Below are 21,032 nucleotides of genomic sequence, written 5' to 3' on the forward strand. Positions count from 1 at the left end.
CGGTTAACCTGATAAGGAACACTGTGCCGTACACGGCACACCCCCTCCCTTGCACGTGAGGCTGCATTACGTCATTGTAACTTTGAAGCATTAAAGGGGCAGTATGTAGGAAATACCCCCATCTAGTGGTAAAATTGAATTTTGCATTCAAACGAAGTGTGCTCTTTAGCGCCTCGCTTTTTCAAATGCGTGTTGCAACTACGGTAGCTGTTATGTACCAAGAAGCTATGACAACATGTCTTCCAATAGCACTTCATCAAGTTTTCTTTCTGGTGTTGACTCTGAGGTTCGTTATTCGAAACAAACTGCAAATTGACTCTCAACGAAAAAATAATGTTACAGTATGAATCACAAACCGTAAATAGCATTAACTATGTTAATTATAATAATTATGAAAGATTGTCGATGTACGTGCATTTAGATATCTTTAGTTGATCCTACGGTAGTGAGAGGAAGAGGTAGAGCGAGAGGACAGAGAGGCAGAGGATCGGTCGGAGCTAGGCGAGGAGCAGGACGACGAGGAAGAGGAGGAGAACGGGAGACACAACCACGTTGTGATAGACGCAGGTCTGCTAACGTTACAAGAGACGATCTTGAAAGAATTGAAGGTTACCAAAGGCAGAGAAGAGAAGCGACAGAGGTTTGTACAATTTATTTGGCTAGCAGCAGTTATGAATATTAATTTTCTGCCCAATCCTATGCACGTCGCGAAATAGTCACAACGTGAGCCAATTTGAGTGTTTTTGTAAACAAAGACCTATAGAAAGTTTTATAGAGAACAATGTTTTCAATAGCCACAACGTAATTCAATGTTTTTGTATACAAAGACCTGTACTTATAGAAAGTATTATAGAGAACAATGTTTTCAATAGACACAACGTGAGCTAATTCATTGCTTTTGAAAATAAAAGACCTGTAGAAAGTGATATAGAGAGCAATGTTTTCTTGTGCACCCTGATAACATTTTATATTGTTAACACTGATAAATAAAATCCCAGCATTGCCTACAGTACACATACTGCAAAACATGTTCAAACTGTTGGCTATATAGATCTACCCTAATACATACCTGGCTGTATATCTAATGGCCTAACACAATCTTATTTCATTTCATATCTTCAGAGACTTCTGCAGGATATGACCCTAGATGATCACAGACGCCTCACAGCTGGAATGTTAGAGAGGCAGCCGGGACTGATCTTTGACCTATTGTTTACGCATCAGCAAAGACATGGTGCCTATACAGAAAAATTCCCAGATCCTCATGGACAATACACCGGCTACATTCCAGGAATCTAAAAGTTTGCCATTAGAATTTTTGTAAATAGTTATTTTTTATATATATTTTGTATTCACTTCTACCTTTGTGTTCACTTCTAAGTTTGTTACAAAGAATAAAAGTTTTTTATTTGACTCAGTGCTGTATTTTTCATAAACTAGAGATAGATAAAATTATCAAAATTAGATTGCAATAACAAAATTGATACATAAAAAGATTGAAATAAATATAGTAGATTTATTAATATTTACAATGTTTTTTGACATGTGCTAATAACTCGAATACCAACAAAACAACAGCTTAATCTGCCTCCAAGTTGGTAGTAGCATGAAAGGCTGATCCTGTAAAAGACATGATTGCCATTAGTCATGTGCACACAATTCAATATTAGTTAGAATTACGGCATGTAAATGTTTCTCACTTACCTAAACCTCTGCTGACGTGTGTACGCAACAACTCTGATGTCGGTGGTGGAAGTATCGGGGGCACAACACCAAGCCGCCTTGGATCATCGGGGCATAGAGTCCTCTTTCGTGGCATCCCAACTCCGCTTGTGAATCTCCCTTTTAAGATGCGTGCTTGCAACTCAGGGATGTAAGCATATGATTTTTCACACTTTACAGTGTAAAGGCTGTATCTTCTTGCATTTTTGTTGTACTTCTTCTTAAAACTAAATAGAAACATTTTTAAAGATCATCTACTTATTAGTAACATTAAAAACTCATACTGGTAAGACAATTATTAATATGCAATTATTTGAATACAACAGAAATTTTTATGAAAATTTGACATACAGTTGTTGGCCCTCAGCCGTCCTGTATGCTGGACGTTCACGATGAAAATTGTAGTCCAGAGCTGCGAGCACAACTCTTGCATCATACACTCGGGGAGTGAAGGCCTGGCGCTTGCTGGCATACATCAGAATGTGATTCTGAAATGACTCCAGATGTGCTGTTGATCTAGAAGAATAAATACGAAATTAGACTCAGAAACACACCACTTATGGACCTGTGACATTTTTGTTTAATTGTCATGTAACCACCTGAAGCGCAGATACTTGTGGACATCCTTCTGCCAGCGCTTGTTGAGGACGATATCCACTAGTGCTTTGTGACTCTTGGAATCTCTTTCAATCCACTCTTTATCCTGAATGTCTTCAAGGTGATCGTGTTGGCAGCTCCCCGTTTCCCAGGTGTGATTGTTGCAAACATGATGTAGAACTCCAATCCAAAGTCCCTGAGTAAAATAAAACAAATAAACACACACACACACAAACAAATGATCATATCACAGGTATTTTAATGATCAAAATATTGTTGAAATTTTTGTTTAATCTTACAAGAAATTCCTGAAATGTCTCTGCTGTCTTACAACACCACCAGAAATGGTTCACTATATCCCTCAGCCAGTGAAGGAGAACAGCCTGTCCTTTCATCTTTGCAGCCTTATAGACAAAACAAAACATAGCAAGTTATTCCATGCATTTATTTTGCATGGAGACCAAACATAATATGATGATTTCAGAGATATGCAGGCAGGTACAGGACAGTGTTATTAATTACATTAGATGTATTTGAACTTACAGTAGAGATCTTTTTGGCAAGACTTTTTGCACCATGCCACATGTCCAGGCTGTGGTGAATTCTCAGATCCTTATATCTGCCTTTGTCTGGGTCTGTGAATTGATGAAACATTTTATTCCCAGTGTCTCAATCAGCATTTCAATATTTTTATTCCATTTTATCTGATTACCACTTACTCAAGAGGGCTGCAATCTGGACATGAGCATCCGTGCAGAACTCCACGACCTTTATCTCTTGGGTAAGCTTGTCCACTGTCTGTATAAAACCTTGCTTCTCCATTATATTGGAGTTCCAGTTGGTCTGCCGCTTGTCTATAGTGGCCACATGCACAATTTCCTTAGAGTCAAGCTCCATGGTCGTGTAACTGCAGTATTGTGCAGAATGTCCTGGTGAGTCATTTCTGCCATCACCTAAAAAAAAACAGAAATTTCAAAATACAACACGTGTATTTTAGGTGCTTGCAAAATTAGTTTCATTTTATAACACTGGAAAAAAGCATGTAGAATCAAATATTAAAATACACACCTAGAAGCACAACTTCTTTCCCTTGAAGTCGGCTAATGGCCTCAGACCTCTTCTCTTCCCAGAATTCTTTAATAGGGTCAATACAGTACGTGTCCTGGATGGTGAAGTGTGTGGAACGGTTGACCATTCGCATGTTCATGAATTTGAAGAGGAGAGCAACTTTAGCATAGTTGTTTCCGGAAAGTAAAATGTTTGTGGAAAGAAGAAAGTCCCCAGCCTGCATGCCAAACTTCATCACAGGCTGGGAATTCCACCGCCACAGGCAATGTCCGTTGGGGCAGCCCTAATGGTCAGATAAGAAAAGCCTAATAAATTCAAAAGGCATATACAGTGCTGTCTGCTATTATACATTTTGATTAGGTTTGCATAAATAAATATGCACACATGCATGTATAATTTTCAGACAAAAAATATATTTATATATTAAGTATTTATATATCATATAAATTACACAAATATACAAATGTGTATATACACATGTAAACATTTCTTTATTATATACATGCAAATGTGTGTATTTATTTATAAAAGTTATTATACACAATACACACACACATATGATGTAAACAATTACGTTTATTATGCAATAATCGTGATTAATCATTATGAGACCCTAATTGTGATGTAATTTGACTGTAAAGGCTTACCCATTCAACGATCATTGCAGTGCCCCTGAAGGTGATGTTTGTTGAAAAAGGGCCAACACTGTCACACACCAAACCAGTCCTCAAGACACCAGTGCATCTGTTCACAGGCAGAGTTAAAAATGTGACAAGCTGCCTCAAACAGTTCTCATAGAGCAATGCTGCTCTGACGCCAACGATGTCATCATCACTGAGGACCTTCTGAGGGCCTGGCAAAATTGGCAGCTCAAGACTCATGGGCTCATACGAAGGGGCAGTCTGGTCGGGCGCAGTCAGGTCGTGCACAGTCTCATCAATCCCGATAGTTGGGAGATTTTCAATTACCTCTGCTCCCTTCAATGCACCACCCATTCTGTAAAGGCAGAACATCAGGGATCATGCACAATTCAGTTCAATTAAATAATTTCCATGACTTTGCAGCATATAGCCATGACCTTATACATTCTCTGCACACACACACACACACACACACACACACACACACACACACACACACACACACACACACACACACACACACACACACACACACACATATACACATATACATATACACGCACGCACACACACACACACACACACACACACACACGCGCACACACACACACACACACACACACACATATACATACATACATACATACATACATACATACATAGATACACACATATATATATATATATTCCCTGATACATCAGTGTTCATTCTATTCAACTAAAAGAATAGAATTAAATATCAAAATAATTCTAAACATAGTTAACGTGTGAAAACAACACATAAACAAAGTAAAGGGTAGTAAAAGATTATGACTCACCGCAAAGAAATTGGCGGAAGATATTCATCATCAGAGCTATCATCCCGGTCACCATGACATGAGGGCCCCTCTTCTGCCCAATCAATCCTTTAAGATAAAACATACTCAGAAAATAGCAACTTTATGAATGTATACTATACAACTCAATAGAAACCAATTATAGAACAGAAGCCCACTTACACACTGTTCATGGGGTCATTGAATGCATTTTCGTTCAACTCCTCCTCATCAATGCTCATGTCATGCATGCTGTGAGAAGAAATGATCATTTAAAACATGTATCAGATGAAAACAGAGTATTGTGAAGGGACACAAACTACAGAGTTAAAACAATTTCAGCTTTTTGGTTACCTCTGCTCAAGGGTTCCAATTTCCGGTGCGTCTACTATTGCACTCAGATGTTCATCCCTGAAAACAATAATCATAAGACACTATGAGGTATAGTCAGATAATTTTTATATGAAACGTGTACTACAACAATAAAACATTATGTCCATGCAATGACTTGCCTATCTGTTCCACTGGAAATGCTTGATAATGCTGGAGCAGTAGGTACTTGAAAATGTTTTGACTTCATGGGGGTTGATGTGTTCCCAATCAAAAGAGTACTCTCATAACTGGACAAATCAGATGAAAAAATCTGATCAGGTTTATTGACCAATTATTCTTACAAGGAACTTGACACCAACAAATGTAGACTCTCTCTAATATGTATACAAATACAATGCATAGAAACTATACATACAGTTTAATGCATGGGTCTGTATTATTAAATGAGAGTTCACATTATATATATATAATATATTAACAGCTAATTTTATTATATAAAAACATGACATAGCCTTTTGTGTGCAACCAATACAAGATCATTAATATGCTCTATCAGATTGGTCTCTGATCAAACTTCTATGCTTACACAACGTATTAAAAACTTTTTTTACTTATTCCACTTTAGGCTGTATTCGATTACCAACCCTTGATAACTTTACCACATTCGCGGTTGGTGTTTGTCGTCAACACACCCATGTATGCGCTCTTAAACTGAATGACGAAAATAGAAATTTTCCGCGAGAAAAAACATTACAACTTGATGGCAGGCGTAACACAATCATGAAAAGAAGCTAACTTACTAATGTAAGTGGGCGTGGCATGCAACGCTTATTAATTTAACTTACAACAAACATAGCCAAAATTGGTATTCACCACACAACTTTAATACACGTTCTACTATTACGCTGCCTATGAAAAACACAACGAAGTAATGAAAAAAGATCGTGGTGATATTGACTTACCTGTCGAGAAGAAAGCAGGCAACTTCAGCATCCCTTTGGAATTCTTTCGCCTTCATCAGCTCTTTCCACCTGCTAAAAGCTATCCCGATATTTACTCTACTTTTTTGAATTCGCCTGTCACGTTTCCTTTTTAATTCCTTTTTGGTTGGCTCGGATAATTCCTTACTCTTTGCCTCGGCGTAAGTATGATCATCCATTGTGATGTGTTGTTCGTAACCGTGCTGTGCAAAGCGGCGCATGCGCCTCGCCGTCCGTTTCAGCTGGATCACGTGGTGATGCTGGCTCTGAAAGAAAACGCGTTGTGGAAACGCGTTGCTGTAGGCTAGTGCTTTGTGTCCTGCTCTGCTAATCGTAGTTTTTAAATATGGCGTAACGACATGGAAGCCTACTTGAGCTTACCCGTCCAATGTAAGTAAATAGAAGAAATTCTAAGCTTACAAAGGAAAGTCAGATCATCGGCAGAGGTCATTTGACACCAATGACGACATATTTATGAATAAAGACATTGATTTTCATTAATAAAGCACATAAATTCTTACAAACTGCCCCTTTAAATCTTCAAAATATACGGTCATGCGGCACATCGTTGTAAAGCTTAGACTTTCGGGATTCCATTAAGCGCACACAGAAAGCATAATATGATTTTTAGCAGTCATAAAACTGTAATCTAGTTGTTAGTTACCTGAACCGGGCGGCGCCGATTTAGGATATTTACTTACCTTCAAAATCTTTCCTTTATCCGCTTCGGTGAAATTGTCCAAAACAAATTGTTCATAAATCCCCAAAAGTCCAAGGAAATGGAATATCCAAGCCTTTTAATCCAAAACGATTTGTTCATCTCACAATCTTGACGTTTCTGACCGAATTTCGATATAAATAGTGTATACAATAAGTTCACTAACAGACATTCGTTCGAATCTCACTTTTCATTCATGATTTATAATGAATATATTCGGATGTCATGTTTATTGTGCAACGTCTGAGGAACAAATGCGCCCCCTTGTGGAATTTCAGCCGTTCCATAAGAGGCTACAACTTCATACGACGCTCGAATAGTCTTATATTGTCCCATCAATCTTCTCGTGGTTAGACGATATGAAGCGGCCGCGGCAAGTAACCTATGGGACATATTTAATTACCTCATCCTGTCAGAAGTTGATGGAGCAGCATTGGAAATTAATAAAGTACTTATGCCTACCAATATTTACACAGTGATTTTGTATTTTTTAAAACAAATGTGTACCTTAGCCAGTCCAACAACTATTTCGTTTTTATGTGGTAATGTACCATGAAAGAATTCATTTGCAAACTTGCCAACACTTATTCCTTTAAATCAGGAGACTTAAATCCTTTTAAGTGGAATCTACAAAGCTCACATATGGTTTAAGACAGTGCTTTAAGTGGGCCGGAACGCCCCGGTACTCAGTACCGCCACTTCAAAAAAATAGCTCTTGAGCGTACCACCACCTCTCTGTGCGCCCAGAACGTGCTTTTAGCGTACCGGAATGCTCATTTGCACATCTGTTTAAAAATCAGAGGTTTAATTTAATCCTTTGGCTGCGCTGCTGCTTTTCAGAGCGCCCTTAATGTACGCTTCCTAATTCGTCCCACCGAGAGCAGAGACTACATTACCCATACACCCTTGCGTTTACAAGTTAAAAGCGCATGCGTCCGTCAGTCAGTGTCAACGTGCTCTGGAGAGGTGTGTGTTTTTGTGTGAAACGCGCAACCATAGCTGCTCGGTTAAAATGAAAATACAAAGAACACGTAATATGCCCTCCTTGTTTTAGACTCTGAGTAGTAAAAGAACACCGTCAGAATCAGAGGACTCGCTGACATCCCACCAAGCCAGAATGATAGCTGCAGGACAGACGCAAGCCTTGTAGGTACGTGAATATCTCCGCTGTCGCGGCTGTCAGTTTGGTTCCCCACGACGCAACTTCGGATTTCCTCAGGCGATGTGCAGAAAACATTCTTGAAATTGTAATATACATTTAGTTTAATAGCTAAACTACAAGTAAACGAAATTTCAATGAATTTGAACGACGTGCACAGTAGTTTTACCACCCGCAAAATGGAAAACAATGGGACAAAATGAATGACTTAAGAGTTTCAAATGGCCAGTATTTTGTTATTCTTGACCCCATAGACATGGTCTTGGTGTCATTTTAAAGTTTTTTTTCAAGCTCTTTCTATCTGAAAAACTAGTTTTAGCATTTAAACATGCTGAAAATTTACTCGCATATCTACCTTTTGCACATTTTAATAATGTTCAAAAGCTCTTTCTACAGTAGCTCTTTCTAATGGTATTTTTTCAAAATCCTTTTGCACATTTTATTTATGTTCAGTAGCTATTTCTAGCTCAAGCAAATCCACAAATTTATAAAAGGATTTATTATTTTTTACAAGGTTGTCTGTTGACTGCTGAATATATAGGAGTCGAGTCAGCAAAAAAAGACAAAAAAAAATAGAGTACAGCACCTCTTTTGGGCCACTTAAAGCACTGGTTTAAGAAATTCCTTACAGATAATATCTGATCACATTGTAAAGGTTTAATATAACTACATGACAGGTAACAGCTGATCACATAGTAAAGGTTTAATATAACTGCACAACATCTGATCATATTGTAAAGGTTTAATATAACTGCACAACATATGATCACCTTTGTAAAGGTTTAAATGCACAACATCTGATCACATTGTAAAGATTTAATATAACTGCATGACAGGTAACTTCCGATCACATTGTAGAGGTTTAATATAACTGCATGGCAGGTAACATCTTATCACATTGTAAAGGTTTAATATAAATGCATGGCAGGTAACATCTGATCACATTGTAAAGGTTTAATATAAATGCACAACAGATCACATTGTAAATGTTTAAAGGGCGTGTTGCAGGTTAACCACCACTGTCGATTAATGGGTACATAAATCACTCAAGATATGTGTATAGTTTTTAAAATGTCTCAAAAATGGTCTTAAAGACCACTTTTTTTACGTTTTTGGCATTAACCGTTTTTTTACGCAATTCTGCGATGACGTCACGTTGGGGAGAAGTGGAGAAAGCCTCAGCCAGAGCCATAGAGATAGATGAGACATTTATTGCTGTTTATTACTTACGTATATAATTTGGAAATCATATATACATCGTAGGAAATATATAATGTGTTATACTGCAAAGTTACCATGCTAATTATTATTTATGATATATGTGGAGATAAATAAAACTTAGCAAATCTGCTGATTTGATCCATTCATGTCCTGACCACCAGGCTAGAGATTTTTAAACATCCTTAATCCACACTTACTAGTCTATCAAATAATATCTCAAATATATTGTTTTGTGAAATAAAATGATGCTTTGTTATATTGTTTATGCGATTATAACAAATCACACAATCATTTTATACGCAGCAGCAGTCAGCATCTGCAGCACACTCGGATCCGACCGCATACATAACAGGCGTTCGGCGGCTTTTTACATCACGACAGACTATGCCATTTGAGGAGGAACCGCTCATTGATCACCGTATTTTTATAAATCCTGTACATGTTTGGACCTGCCGAACAGGTTGAGCACTTTTATATACTTTGTTGAGCAGAGAGGCTGCAGAGTTTGACCAGCGGGCTGCGGGAACCGGCGCACATCACGCCGCCGCCAGACGGTGTTAACTCGAAATGTATAACTATTATCAGATCGGCCCACCGGGAAAGTCCCGACTCTGCCGATTGCCATTCCGCTACTGGCTGTAAGAAAGCGAGTGCGTTTGGGTCGCTGGTCCCCGCGGAACAGATGTGACATGCTTCACTCACCTTCCAGGATTAGAGACATGCTGCCAAAACCGTTTGTGCTGAAGATCGCATAAAGTTACACCCATTTCAGGCAGGATCATGGACCCCTTCAAGCCAGCATGCACGAGTATGTTAATTGTTTGTTTACTTTCTACACGAAGATATGCTAACGTTATGCTATCTGGCTGTCTGCCTATCTCTCTATACTAGCCTATCCATCTGTCTGTCTGTCTGTCTAAAATCTGCGCTATCAGAACTGTACTTTACTCGTCTTTCTATAGTCATTCTCAATGCTCTCAAGGCGGCTTTGGTAAATTCTCTCCCCAGCGTGACGTCATACAGTGCGTTGTGGGGGAAAGGAGAATCATTGCAAACCGCTGTACTTTTTCATACTTTTTCGGGTTTTGTGATACCCAACAACATAAAATACAATGGATAACAGTTTAAATGTTTATTATCAACAAGCAAACTGCACAAATTCGTTGAAAAATTTAACCTGCAACACGCCCTTTAATATCACTGCATGACATCTGATCACATATGAAGGTTTAATATAACTGCATGGCAGGTAATATCTGATCACATTGTATATGTTTAATATCACCGCATGACATCTGATCACATATGAAGGTTTATTGTAACTTTACAACAGGTAAAATCAGGTCACATTGTAAAGGTTTATAAAAATAACTATGGACTAAGAAACAACTAACTTTTCAGCGAGACCACCCTGCAATGAATTAAGATGCAGCTTTATCAGAGTCATCAGAAGCTGATCCCAAGTGTTTATCTGGAAGCTGTTGGTGTATGTACTGGTGACGTGCTTGGCGACTGTGTAATGCATGCAATATCAACCCTGTGTAAAGCTGACAAAGATGGTTGTTTCTCAGCAGCCAGCTCAACACACTTAGGCTTTTCACACCTGAAATTGTTAACCCTGGGTTATTCTAAAACCAGGGTTAACGGAATCCTGGGTTATTTTTTTCATCTTTCACACTGTTCAAACTTAACCAGGGGTTAAGAGATAACCCTGGGTATTCATAATTTGACGTTTCACACTGTGCATTCCTAAACACTGGGTCAGGAGTCTCCAACCCAGCTCCAACACACCTGTCTGTAATTATCAAGCAACCCTGAACACCTTGATTAGCTACTTCAGCTGTGTTTAATTAGGGTCATAACATTCTAACCCTGCTTCCTTTCACACTGCATGCGCTTGGCACCGCAATGCGGGGTTAACACCACAAATGCGGTGCTAACCCTGCTCCGGAGCAGGGTTTCATAACCCTGGGTAAAAAGCGGTGCTAACACCGCTTTCAAATTATAGGTGTGAAATGCTCCTTAACCCAGGGTTAAAAGCGGAGTTTCAGAGGTGTAAAGTACTTGAGTAAATGTACTTCGTTACTGTACTTAAGTATTTTTTGGGCTACTTTGTACTTGTACTGAGTATCAAAAATATAGGCAACTTTTACTCTCTACTCAATTACATTTTTGATTGGGTATTTGTACTCTTTACTCCACTACATTTGAAATGACACTTAACGTTACTCGCTACATTGTTTATTCGTCAAATAAAAACGAGACGAAAGTGTCAGAGGGTGATGATGGATAGAATCTGTGGTCGCGAGGTTACACGCACACACACAACTGAGCGACTTCATTTGGCGCTGCGCCATTGTGTAATTTTAGTTTACTAGAATTTTTTAAATATTAAAATTATATCTTTTTTAGGATAGGCCTATATAAGAATATTTGGTAACACTTTACAATAAGGTTCATTAGTTAACAGTAGTTAATGTATTAACCAACTTGAACAAACCATGAGCAATATATACATTTGAAAAATTTAAGCTTTAATTGTTTGTTCATGTTAGTTCAGAGTGCATTAACTAATGTTAACAAGATTTTAATAAAGTATTAGTAATTGTTGAAATTAACATTAACAAAGATTAATAAATGCTGTATAAGTGCAGTTCATTATTAGTTCATGTTAACTAATGTAGCTAACTAATGTTAACTAATGAACCTTATTGTAAAGTGTTACCATATATTTATATCACAAAGTTAGGCTATATATTTTTCAGCATGGCACATTCAAGTACACAATGACACTAGACTAAAATTAAATGGGTTTAAATTTAATTTAATGTAGATTTCTAGACTAAAATCTAATGGCATTTAGTTGAATAAAATTAGACTAAAACTAAATCAATTCAGATGACAAAAATATGACTAAAACTAAATTAAATTTTAGTCAAAAGACTATTGACTATGTTTAATCTGTGTTTGTTCTGCCAGGTCAAAATTTTGAGGTGTTTGATTTCTTTTCTATATTAGGAAATAAAACCTCATAAATAAACTTTCTTAGTTTTTACTGCCCAGACCTACAATGTCTCTTTGTGTTGAGGACTAGTGCATCTTTGAGCCAACATTCAGTACGAGTAAAAATACTTGAGTACTTTTAAATTGGGTTACTTTAATACTTTTACTCAAGTCGTATTTAAATTGGTGACTTGTAACTTGTAGTGGAGTAATTTTTACAGTAAGGAATTTGTACTTTTACTCAAGTATGGCTTTCAGCTACTCTTTACACCTCTGCGGGGTTTAGAATGAAGATAACCCAGGGTTAAGCGCAGTGTGAAAACCCCTATTGAAGCAGTTTCTTGGACAGGGTTTACAGGACTAGGCCTTAATTATATAAGGACATTTTAGTTTTTACAAACAAACCACATCTTGTGACAAAACAATGGCACTCATATGAGGTATGTCAGTACAAGGTGTTTTTAAATTATCGTAGCTGAAATAAGCATTTTAGCCTGTGACCAGCATAAGCCCTGTCCGGGAAAGCGCAAGGTTGTTTTGCCATATCAGATGTAGGTTGCTTCAGGTTGAGTTGTGATTTTAAAGTGTAGTGGTGGTCAGAGACGGATTGATCCTCCCATTGTGTTTCTGCACCATAGTTAAGGAACACATTGATTGTATCATCCTCACAGTTGTCCATTGCATCACTAAACATCAATGCATCTGTGAAAATAATATAACCATAAACATTTTTATGTTAGAATTTAAAAGAAACTTGCATCATGAGAATTAATATATAAATGACATACTTAAACAGAACAGTGTGTGAGAGAGAGATGCATTAAAAAGAAACAGTAACATTATACACACAACCTCTAACTTCAGTGTTAAATAATATGTCGTTTAATAAGTCATTATCATCAATATTCAGATATTATCTGAATGAGAAATGAACTGACCTTCTAGCATCTGAAATCTCGGTAACTTGTATGAATCACATGAGCTACTGTAATGTACTAATATATTGTTGTCTTATCTTAAATATAAAAATATAGGTGGGCAATGAAAATCATTCAAAATAATTGCATTTTATAAACTAAAGTTACTGATCTTAAGTTTATTCGTAGAACGGACATCACAAATTTAATGTTAGGCGAAAGAGCACATTAAGCTAAGATAGCTTACCTGAAACTGACCACCTTTTCAACACCCGGCATGGCTTCAAGTTACCGGAACATCGTAGTCAAACCATTACTTGGGATTAGGGTGTTCCTCAGTCGGCTTCCCGTCCGTTAAAATTGGTAAGAAACAAACATAAAGGCGCTTGAGTGAGCTTTTTAAGTTTAACGCATCGCCTTCGGCCACTGCCTCAGCTGCTCATCTTATGCAGCCGGAAGTACGTTGACAAAATGAGCGCAATGGCGCCGCCCTTGTTGTCGTGAAAAATAAGGTGAATAATACAAGTTTAATACAATGTTTAATACAAAATATCTCAAAAAATGTTCATGCTTTACAATAAAAATAGAAAATAAAACCAAAAGCAAAATAATGTAAAAGCAAAAGAGAAGTTGAAAGTGAAATTGAAAGTGAGACATGCTTGTCAATATTCAACACATAATCAAAATGTGACCTCTGCATTTAACCCATCAGAGTGAAGCACTGCAGCAGATAGGGTTAAGGTGGTTTGCCCAAGGACACCACAGTCACATCCGTTTGCCTTTAGACTCAAACCATCAATTTATGGCTTACAAGCTGGACTATCTAACCATTACGCTATGATGACTGCCCCTTCTTGGGTAAAATTTGAACAAAATAAAATGACAACTGTACAATTATCAATAACATGGAAATTTAAGAAGAGCCATCTCCATCTCTTTATTTGAGACCATATCATAACCTAATCCATTATAATAGACCGATAGTGAACAATTAATATTAATAGTGAATTTTAAATAATGAATTTAAAGTTTTAACAAATTTTATTCTAAAAGCTGGTTTAAGCTGGACCAAAATCAACAGCTACTGAAATCTCATTTGTTATTATCTTTATTATTTAAAAAAAATGAGTACAATACATTTTTGTAAGTTATTGTTGTGGGTTTTTAATTCAATCCGTTTGCTTTTCTCTAAAATAGATGACAGGATCAACCTTCATGCTTCCCTCTCTTTTCTCCTTATCATCATAATTTTCTTTATTACAGGTTTTTTTTGTTTGTTTGTTTTTACTTCAGCAAATCTCCCCATAATCAATACAAAATACTGTTCATAAGGACAGACCTGACACATATTTAATCTGTTAGTGTTTGTGTTATCATGGACTAAATGTTTATTTTGAAAAAGAACATGTGTTGATGATATGAAATAACTTGTTAATGATACATGTTTGCAGTGTTTTGGTAAACAGTGTGAGAGTTTACAATGTGTGATTTTGAGCATGATATTTACCCCCCTAGAAATTTTACGTTCCCATAACGTTCTCAGAACGACCCCGCTGGTGTTAAGGACGTTGCCCAGTAAAGTTCCCAGAACGTTATGAGACGGACGTGTTGTGGAGTTCCCTAAAGGGTTGGAGGACGTTATTTGGCAGACCTCCACGGAACATTCAGGACGTTCTGGAAATGTTAAGGGGACCATATTTTATGTACACTTTATGTTCCCATAATGTTCTTAGAACGACCACGCTGGTGTTAAGGACGTTGCCCAGTTAAGTTCCCAGAACGTTATGAGACAGACGTGTTGTGGAGTTCCCTAAAGGGTTGGAGGACGTTATTTGGCAGACCTCCACAGAACATTCAGGACGTTATGGAAATGTTAAGGGGACCATATTTTATGTACACTTTATGTTCCCATAATGTTCTTAGAACGACCACGCTGGTGTTAAGGACGTTGCCCAGTTAAGTTCCCAGAACGTTATGAGACAGATGTGTTGTGGAGTTCCCTAAAGGGTTGGAGGACGTTATTTGGCAGACCTCCACGGAACATTCAGGACGTTCTGGAAATGTTAAGGGGACCATATTTTATGTACACTTTACGTTCCCATAATGTTCTTAGAACGACCCCACTGGTGTTAAGGACGTTGCCCAGTAAAGTTCCCAGAACGTTCCGAGACGGACGTGTTGCGGAGTTCCCTAAAGGGCTAGAGGACGTTATTTGGCAAACCTCCACGGAACATTCAGGACATTCTGGAAATGTTAAGGGGACCATATTTTATGTACACTTTACGTTCCCATAATGTTCTTAGAACAACCCCACTGGTGTTAAGGACGTTGCCCAGTAAAGTTCCCAGAACGTTCCGAGACGGACGTGATGTGGAGTTCTTTAAAAGGTTGAAGGACGTTATTTGGCAGACCTTCACGGAACATTTAGGACGTTCTGGAAATGTTAAGGGAACCATATTTTATGTAGAAATTGTATGTTCCTAGAACGACCCCGGTGGTGTTAAAGACATTGCCTAGTAAAGTTCCCAGAACATTTAAGACTCACCCACAACTTATCCAGAACCCCCAGAAAATAGCCATAACTCAAACAATATAAATAAATAAAAATTTCATACTGTGAAATTGATACGGTTGGTGTGGTGGAGGAAAAAGGAGGAGATGAAGATCATGATGAATCCAAAATGATAATCTTTAATTAACCCTCATATTATGTTCCGGGCCAATTTGACCCGTTTTGATTTTTAAGCTGTCAGAAAAAACATTTAACCTGCGATTTAATTCTTGAAATTTTGTGACTTTTCCTCATTTAGGGCCATGAATATGCATGCAAAGTTAGGATACACTGATGTTTTTTGAAGTGTACATAAATCATTTTGTAACGATTTTGAGGTTCGCGGGTCAAATTGACCCACGTTTTTTTTTTGTTCCAAGGCAACAGTACACATCAAAATTAAATATATGTTTTAAGTATATGTTGTTATGTTGGTGTTTAACTACCCTAGAATGGGGGGGAAAAGCTGATTCTAACTATTTTCAGTACTGACAAAGACTTTCTCAGACACAGATGGTAAAAGTGAGCTATCATTTCTATTTACAATGTATATGAAATACTACTTAACTTATCTTTTTCTTATAGAAATTGTGTGACTTTTCCTCATTTAGGGCCATGAATATGCATGCAAAGTTAGGATACACTGATGTTTTTTGAAGTGTGCATAAATCATTTTGTAACAATTTTGAGGTTCGCGGGTTTTTTTTGTTCCAAGGCAACAGTACACATCAAAATTACATATATGTTTTAAGTATATGTTGTTATGTTGGTGTTTAACTACCGTAGAATGGGGGAAAAAAGCTGATTTTAACTATTTTCAGTACTGACAAAGACTTTCTCAGACACAGATGGTTAAAGTGAGCTATCATTTCTATTTACAATGTATATGAAATACTACTTTACTTATCTTTTTCTTAAAGAAATTGTGTGACTTTTACTCATTTAGGGCCATGAATATGCATGCAAAGTTAGGATACACTGATGTTTTTTGAAGTGTGCATAAATCATTTTGTAACGATTTTGAGGTTCGCGGGTCAAATTGACCCACGTATTTTTTTTGTTTTAAGGCAACCGTACACACCAAAATTAAATATGTGTTTTAAGTATATGTTGTTATGTTGGTGTTTAACTACCCTAGAATGGGGGAAAAGGCTGATTCTAACTATTTTCAGTACTGACAAAGACTTTCTCAGACACAGATGGTAAAAGTGAGCTATCATTTCTATTTACTATGTATATGAAATACTACTTAACTTATCTTTTTCTTATATAAATTGTGTGACTTTTACTCATTTAGGTCCATGAATATGCATGTAAAGTTAGGATACACTGATGTTTTTTGAAGTGTGCATAAATCATTTTGTAACGATTTTGAGGTTCGCGGGTCAATTTTGACCCACATACCCAAATAAATGTATTTCTTGGGTATATGCTGTTCTGTTGTTTTATTTACACCATAATTAAGCAAAAAATGAGCAGATTCTCACAAATTTCAGTACTGAAAAAGACTTTCAGACACAGTTGGTAAAAGTGAGCTTTCATTTCTGTTCACTTACATGTATATGGGTAAACCTTTTTCATCAAAGGTAGAAGCACAGACAAAATAAAAATATTTATTTTTTGTTATGTTTAATTCTCACTCCCCTGTGGGTGAGCAATGAGTATTCATACACTTTTTCTCAGTGCTGCAGTGGACTTTGACAGAGACAGCAGGGAAAATGAGCTCCAAAAGATTAACAGTCAAAAAAGTAATTTCAGAGATTTTGTGTACTGACACAGAAGAAGATGTTTCAGAGTTAGAGGATTCTTCAGAAGTGGAAGACAATGTTGTTGAAGATCCAGATGATGATGAATTGTCTTTAAATTCTTCAGAGGATGAGGAAGAGGCTGCAATATACACCTCTTCATCAGAGAGAAATTCTGAAGCAGAGCAACCAGGTGTGGAGACGTGGATGTCAAAAGATGGTAAGATTGCATGGACATCTACACCACAACAAAGCCAAGGAAGACTGCCAGCATCCATGGTTATGAAGAGCATTCCAGGTCCAACACGATTTGCTACCTCAAGAGTCCACAACATATACTCAGCTTTTGAATTGTTTTTGCATCCAATTGAGAAGATTCTCCTGGACATGACTAATCTGGAGGGAAGCCGTGTGTTTGGTGAGAAATGGAAACCACTTGATCTAGCTGATTTGAATGCGTACATAGGATTGCTAATCTTATCTGGTGTGTACAAATCAAATGGAGAGGCAACAGAAAGTTTATGTAATGCAGAGTGTGGAAGGCCAATATTTCGGGCAACAATGTCTCTGGAAAGATTCCATGTAATTTCTCGGGTCATTCGTTTTGACAATCGTGAAACCAGAGCTAGTCGGCGTGAGAGATATGCAATTAGGGATGTGTGGGATAAATGGATTGATATTCTACCTCGTCTATACAATCCTGGACAACATGTTACAGTGGATGAACGCCTTGTTCCATTCAGAGGACGCTGCCCTTTTCGCCAGTACATGCCAAAAAAGCCAGCAAAATATGGCATTAAAATTTGGGCAGCTTGTGATGCCAATTCCAGCTATGCATGGAACATGCAAATTTACACAGGCAAGCCATCAGATGGAGCACCTGAGAGAAACCAGGGAATGCGGGTTGTTCTCGAAATGAGTGAGGTCACTGTATAACCTGTGACAACTTCTTTACATCCTACAAACTTGGTGAAGAGCTACTCAAGCGAAAGCTGACCATGATTGGGACAGTAAAAAAAAACAAGCCTGAGCTTCCCAGAGAGATTCTGGATGTGAAGGAAAGAATGCTGCATTCGTCAAAGTTTGCTTTTTCTGAAACTACAACAGTTGTTTCCTACTGTCCAAAAAAAAAAAAAAAATTGTGCTTGTGATGAGTACAATGCACAGAGATGCATCACTGAGTGCAAGAAATGACCTAAAGCCAGAAATGGTACTGGACTACAATTCCACGAAAGGAGGAGTTGACAATTTGGACAAAGTAACATCAGCATACAGCTGCCAGCGCAAGACTGCCCGTTGGCCTTTGGTGGTCTTCTATAACATCTTGGATGTGTCAGCATATAATGCCTTTATCCTGTGGCGTGAGATCAACCCAAACTGGAATGAGGGCAAGTTGTACAAACGTCTGCTTGTCTTGGATGAGCTTGGAAAAGCACTTATCAAACCTAACATGCAGCGATGCTCCTGCCCACCTCGAGCACCAGCGGCTGCTGCAGCTTTGGCAGCATCAGTTACAGCAGATGAATCCGGACCCTCGGAAGAAGTGAATACAGGTGATGAGAAAAAGCGAAAACGCTGTGAGGTGTGCCCCACTCAACATGACATCAAAACCAGCACCATGTGTGCCAAATGCAGGAAGTTCATCTGCAAAAAGCACACGTTTGCTCTGTGCACACAATGTCAACAGTAATTTCTTCAATTTGTTCAGTTATCCAAAAAAAGATGACCTTGTTAAGGGAAAGAAAAGTTTATTGTCATTTAAAAGCAATGTTAAATTGTTCATTGAGAATGTTTTAAACATATCAAAAAAAAAAAAATTTGAATAAAAGATGTTGAGTGCAATTTTTAAATGTTAAAAGTTACAACAGTTATTTCTCAAAATTTCTTAAAACAAACATGTTAAAAAATGGTTGTTAGCAACATTTCTGAAAATGATACTTTTTAATATTATCTCTTGGTAATGTGTGGCAAATACTGACATTACATTTTTTCTGTTCATATCTGACTCCTCCTTGTTTTTTATAGTGCAATATTTAGAGAATTGCATTGAATCCAATGCGGGTCAATTTGACCCGCTCCATCAAGATCGTCACAAAAATCGAACACAATACAAGGGTTAATATAAAACAAGGAACATGGAAACTGGTAAACAGCAAAACACATTCACTAAAAACAAGAACTGACCTAGACAAAGGGAAAAGTGGGGTATTTAGACAATGGAGTGATGAGGGGGATGACTGTCAGGTGAGGATAATAACAAACACAGTTCAGGGCTGCGTTCAGCCCCGACAGAACGTTGCACAACGTTAAACTGAAACGGTGATGCATTGAACACCCTGTTGTGATGACGCAAGAGTTGCAACTACGGTAGCTGAGAAGCCATGCTTTGTGTTCTTTTTTAAATGTTTCTGAAGCCTGATGAAATCGTTATAAATGTGTGTTTAATACTGTAAAATACCCTCGATGTTACAGTCACTGACCTTGCCGTCCAGAATGAAAGACAACATTCCAACTTGAACCCATTGAGAGAGCTGTCTCTTTACTATCGCGTGGTTTTATACATCTTGCCGCTGATTGGGCTGACATTTCTGACACACCCACCAAACAAGAGAAAACGCTTCTAAAACCTGTTGGATTCCGTTGCACACCGTTTCAAGGAAACATGTCGTTCAACCCGGAAACCGTAGCAAAACGTTGCGCACCGGTGTGAGATTGAACGTGCCCCAGGTGAGAGAGTGAAAAGGATTATGGGAAATGAAGTCCAAATGGATGATGAACGGGGAAACATGGAGAAACAAGCAGGAACAAATTGGGACTGTGACAAAAATGTATCATTGAAAAACACAGAAAATAATTGAAGTGAGATTACAGGAAAAACAAATAGAAGGTCAAAATCTGGCAAATTAACAGAAGGTTAATAAAAAACAAATAAATAGCCAAAAAATACAAGAATACATAAAAGCTAACAAAAACCCACATTAATTAAATTGTTTAAAACAATAAAGATGCAATTAAAACAAAACATTTACAGTTGGAGTGCATAAAATGTAATAACAGATTTTAATATACAACAACTGGTTAAATAAAATAAAAAAATAACCCACAAAATATTACATTTATGTTTACAGATGTGCAAATGTGCATTAGATATATAAATGTAAAAAATAACACCATGCAATAAGGTCACAAGCTTGATAAACATCAACCTTTAGGAACTTCAATCTCCAGGTCTGGAGCCTGCAGAATAAGAGCATACAAATACAAATCCAGTTAAAAATACATTTACATAAAATGCATAAGTAAGGGCAAAAACACATATTACAAAACATCACAAATCCAAGAACTAAGATTTTTAACATTCAAATCGAGATGTGAAAAAATTATATTGGAAGATTTCAGACTTCCAGAAAGATTTTCAAATTACCAACTTAAAGAAAAGTATTTCCAAAAAGTGTCGATTTTTTGTTTTGTACACAAAACATTTGATCTTTGGTGGGCTTCTTTGTGGGCTGAGCATTAATTTATTTTGTAAAGATCGAACATCTTAAAGATTTTTTCAACA

The 21,032-nt window shown here is 37.4% G+C and overlaps 1 protein-coding gene across 2 annotated transcripts; it reads right to left on the bottom strand.

Moving 5' to 3' along the window:
• Positions 1–1,535: 1,535 nt before the first annotated feature.
• LOC141281430 (uncharacterized) lies at positions 1,536–6,696 on the bottom strand. Of its 2 annotated transcripts, XM_073813181.1 has the most exons (15): positions 6,139–6,696; positions 5,356–5,463; positions 5,198–5,254; positions 5,027–5,095; positions 4,847–4,933; positions 4,035–4,383; positions 3,388–3,670; positions 3,039–3,272; positions 2,863–2,954; positions 2,619–2,723; positions 2,461–2,515; positions 2,322–2,424; positions 2,074–2,238; positions 1,705–1,949; positions 1,536–1,620 (listed from the first exon to the last, which is right to left on the bottom strand). In XM_073813181.1, the coding sequence occupies exons 1-15, from the start codon at positions 6,375–6,377 to the stop codon at positions 1,580–1,582; spliced, it is 2,232 nt and encodes a 743-aa protein (XP_073669282.1). In that variant the 5' UTR covers positions 6,378–6,696; the 3' UTR covers positions 1,536–1,579. The 2 variants fall into 2 exon arrangements, with proteins under 2 accessions (XP_073669282.1, XP_073669281.1); XM_073813180.1 differs by having other exon boundaries at positions 2,322–2,515.
• Between the last annotated feature and the right edge of the window lie 14,336 nt (positions 6,697–21,032).

Source organism: Paramisgurnus dabryanus, chromosome 22, assembly GCF_030506205.2.
Source record: "Paramisgurnus dabryanus chromosome 22, PD_genome_1.1, whole genome shotgun sequence".
NCBI classification, from domain to species: Eukaryota; Metazoa; Chordata; class Actinopteri; order Cypriniformes; family Cobitidae; genus Paramisgurnus; species Paramisgurnus dabryanus.